At 41.8% G+C, this 3,608-nt stretch overlaps 1 protein-coding gene across 2 annotated transcripts in view; it reads left to right on the top strand.

The window, feature by feature from the left end:
- The window catches only part of mgrn1b (mahogunin, ring finger 1b), a 6,621-nt gene extending 3,034 nt beyond the window's left edge, over nucleotides 1-3,587 (top strand). Inside the window, exons 7-17 of one of the 2 annotated variants that reach the window (XM_020610556.1) lie at nucleotides 36-79; nucleotides 178-225; nucleotides 956-1,024; nucleotides 1,128-1,287; nucleotides 1,407-1,516; nucleotides 1,761-1,972; nucleotides 2,160-2,271; nucleotides 2,351-2,396; nucleotides 2,486-2,590; nucleotides 2,922-2,965; nucleotides 3,228-3,320. In XM_020610556.1, the coding sequence (XP_020466212.1) occupies nucleotides 36-79; nucleotides 178-225; nucleotides 956-1,024; nucleotides 1,128-1,287; nucleotides 1,407-1,516; nucleotides 1,761-1,972; nucleotides 2,160-2,271; nucleotides 2,351-2,396; nucleotides 2,486-2,590; nucleotides 2,922-2,962 (947 nt within the window). In that variant the 3' untranslated portion in view covers nucleotides 2,963-2,965; nucleotides 3,228-3,320. Of the gene's footprint in view, nucleotides 1-35; nucleotides 80-177; nucleotides 226-955; nucleotides 1,025-1,127; nucleotides 1,288-1,406; nucleotides 1,517-1,760; nucleotides 1,973-2,159; nucleotides 2,272-2,350; nucleotides 2,397-2,485; nucleotides 2,591-2,921; nucleotides 2,966-3,227 lie in introns of both variants that reach the window. The other variant, XM_020610555.1, reaches the window with a different exon arrangement.
- Nucleotides 3,588-3,608: the final 21 nt, after the last annotated feature.

Raw genomic sequence — 3,608 nt, 5'->3', positions numbered from 1 at the left:
TAACCAGGATCCTGTTTCTTTGTTTTCTCTCCAAGATTGTCTCGGACATGCTCATGTACTTTTGGCAGCCTTTGAAAGAGTACGTGTACATCTAAATAAAAGTAGCCTAAATAATCTGAAGAAAAGTTGTTTTTTTTAAATGAGTTTAATCATTTTCTTTTATTTCTTTACCTCCAGCACGTTGATGGCAGTTTCTCTGTCAAGCCTCTGAAGCAGAAACAAATTGTAAGTTTAAAAATTCTCTTATTTCCATATTTATTTTTTTATTACTGTGTTGTTCATCTCATGAATCACGGACATCGTCACTTTGCTATAATCGGTTGGTTGATTATAATCGCCTAGATCCAAGCGACGACATTGTAATGCACATGTTGTACTGTTTGTGCTAAATCATCTTGCTAATGCAGTGCATCAGTGACCCTCGTACAAGTCTGCAGCTTTTGAAAAACCTATGAGACTCAAAAGTCTGTGCTGTGACCCTTAGGAGTTAATGTAGACCTCTAAAGTAATGTTGAATGTAACCTTAGGTTACAATGAGCTATGAGTAAATTCACGCAGGATCTCTCATTTTTGTGTTTTAAGAAAATTTTATCAAGTACATGTTGTGAGAGAGAGAGAGCTTCAATGTTTAGACCATAAATAAAACGCAGCCATGAAATGCACAGTTACTTCTGAAGGTATTCGCCCCTTCACATTTTGTACACTTGTTGTAGACTTAATTTTAAATTGATGTTTGTTTTTACAAGGACTTCTCTGTTCCAAATTGTTACATTTAGTTTCAACAAAAATTGAAATGATTGGTCATAATTTAGAGACACACCTTTGTATACAGGGTCACCTGAAGTCATGAGGTCCAAGGAACTCTCTGTAGACCTGTGTGAGAGGCTCTGGCTCTGACCACGGGTGTGAACATGGCATTCTAAACATGCCACCTCAAATTTCTCCATCTTTTTAGGTGGACCGCGTGAGCTACCTCTTACAGGAAATCTATGGGATTGAGAACAAAAACAACCAAGAAACAAAGGTATTGGTGGATGTGTTACCTTGTACATGAATCGCAGTGCTGTAAAGTTTCAGTCACATTTTACTTAAGCGACCTATGATTTAAGTCGTCTTCTTTTTTCCAGCCATCTGATGATGAGAACAGTGACAACAGCAACGAATGTGTCGTCTGTCTGTCTGACTTGCGAGACACACTCATCCTGCCCTGCAGACATTTGTGTCTCTGCAACTCCTGCGCAGACACTCTTCGTTACCAGGCCAACAACTGTCCGATCTGCAGGCTGCGTAAGACACGTTAGCACTATTCTAATAAAGCTTTGCTTTTTAAACTGCTTTAGTGATGCTATTTAAAAAGCAATTAAACTGTCGTCGTACGTCATTTGACTTGTTGTTCCTCTGCCCAGCTTTTCGAGCCCTACTGCAGATCAGAGCTGTGAGGAAAAAACCTGGAGCTCTTTCTCCTGTGTCCTTCAGCCCTGTTCTGGCTCAGACTATGGACCATGACGAGCACTCAGTAAGTCTCATGCACATTTAAGTATACTCAGGCAGAGTTGGCCAAGATGTGCAGCAGCATCAAGAGGAAACAGACTGAACTGGGGCTGCATAACATTTATCTCTATTGTGATATGAAGTTATGCATTTAAGACATTACTGAGATTCACACATGACACCTTTGACATGTTAAATGCAAAAAGGAGGAATCTGAAACCGTTATTCCAACTTTAACTGATTGATGATATTGTGGAATCTCTTTGCAGAGCTCGGACTCAGTTCCTCCAGGCTTTGAACCCATCTCACTATTGGAGGCTCTAAATGGCCTGCGGTCTGTATCTCCCGCTATCCCATCTGCCCCTCTGTATGATGAAATCAACTTCTCAGGGGGTCTGGGAGGTGACAGACAGCTCAGCTCTCCAGAGCATTTAAGCGATGGGAGTCTGCAGAAAGGCAAAGTCAGCAAGTCACCTGACAGGTAATCTCACAATGAGGATGTTTGCATGAACAAAAACTATTTTAATAAACAAATTTTAAAAAGCAAGTTCTATTAATCTACAGCTCCAACATCTGGAGGCCACTATTATTTCCTTTTAAAGAAACAAGTGTATGCATTACTTGTTGTACTCGTACCCATTAATGTTTTGCCTTGTCCCACACTCCAGCACCCTCAGGTCTCCATCCTCTCCCATCCAGGAGGAAGATGAGGAGAAGCTGTCTGAGATGTCTGATGCTCAGCCACACACGTTGATGTCCAGCAGCCCTGCCCCCACAGATGTAAGACAAAACTTTGCCACCTGAAATTAAAAAACTCAGACAAAAGCTTTGACAAGATCTTTTTCCCCTCTTCTTCCAGGCCACAGCAACGGAAGATGTGGCAGAGTCTCTGTCTCCAGATGACGGTGAGTTTTTTTCAATTTGGCACTTGGTAGAAAATAGTGAGTCAATACTGTAAGAGACACTGATGCTGTTGCTGTCCTGGGTGATCCAGAGGACAGGATGCATTCTGGAGCAGACATGCTGCAGGACTGTAGCAGTGAGCACAGCAGCTTGACTAAAACAGAGAGCGACCCACCAGGTGACCTGTCTCTGCCAGGTGAGAACAGAAAAGAGGTGGAATATGTAATCTCTATGTATTAAACTATACACAGTATAGGCCTGAATCTCCTTGCATCAGCCGATGAAGCACCAACTGCAGCTCCTAAATATTTCTGGTTTTTGTGTCTTTATCAACTCTTCTAGTTTATAAATCTCTGTTCTGGTGCTCTAGCTGAATGCCTCTCTTCTTTATTCCAAGACTTTGAAGCTGTAATTCCCTGTGCTTTGCATCTTAATCTGCATGCTCTTGTGCTTCTCTTTCCTAACACTCTCCTGTTCCTTGTCCTCTTGTTTCCTCATACTGCCACACTTTGGCTCCTGCTTCCCAGCTCTAGGTCCTGATTCCTGCTCTATTGGTATGGAGGAATAACTGGTATGTAGGCCTTCCTGTCTGCTCCGCCTCTCTGTGTATGAGCTCTACTGCTTCAACTGCATCCTGTTCTCCATGAAAACATTCACTACCACAACTAGGAAAAAGATCCAGCGGGAATTATTTAGTGATTATGTTGAGATGAACCCATTTTTAATTCACACGAGGCTGTATCTTAACAGTAAACAGTTTTTAATTCACGTCTCTATTCTTATTGACTGGACTTTTCACTTTGAGACATGATTTTCTGTTCTTGCCTCCTCAGGATCATCAGAGTCAACAGAAAGCCTGAAAAGTCAGAGCACAAACTGCTCTAGCCATCCTCTCCTGTGTCCCACAAGCAGCCTTCACATGGAAGATGAGCACTTCAACACCTGACTCAGATCCAGCCTTTTCGCTCCCATCCATCAGATCCAATCTATCCTTTACAAAGATCATCCTGTCCCCTCTATTCCTTTTACACCCCTCAGCCCAGTCCTCTGCTTCTTTGCTCAGAACCAACAGTGGCCCTGGACTGAAGTTCACCAAGACAAGGGAGGACTCTATTTCTTGGTACCTTATTCTATGACTGATGTTTTAAAAAAAAAAAAAAAAAAAAAATTTGTTTTAAAAATTTTTTTTTAATTTTTGGGTTTTCGGGTGGGGG

The sequence above is a fragment of the Monopterus albus genome, unplaced genomic scaffold, assembly GCF_001952655.1.
Source record: "Monopterus albus unplaced genomic scaffold, M_albus_1.0 scaffold105.1, whole genome shotgun sequence".
NCBI classification, from domain to species: Eukaryota; Metazoa; Chordata; class Actinopteri; order Synbranchiformes; family Synbranchidae; genus Monopterus; species Monopterus albus.
This window is presented reverse-complemented; position numbering and strand designations above follow the sequence as displayed.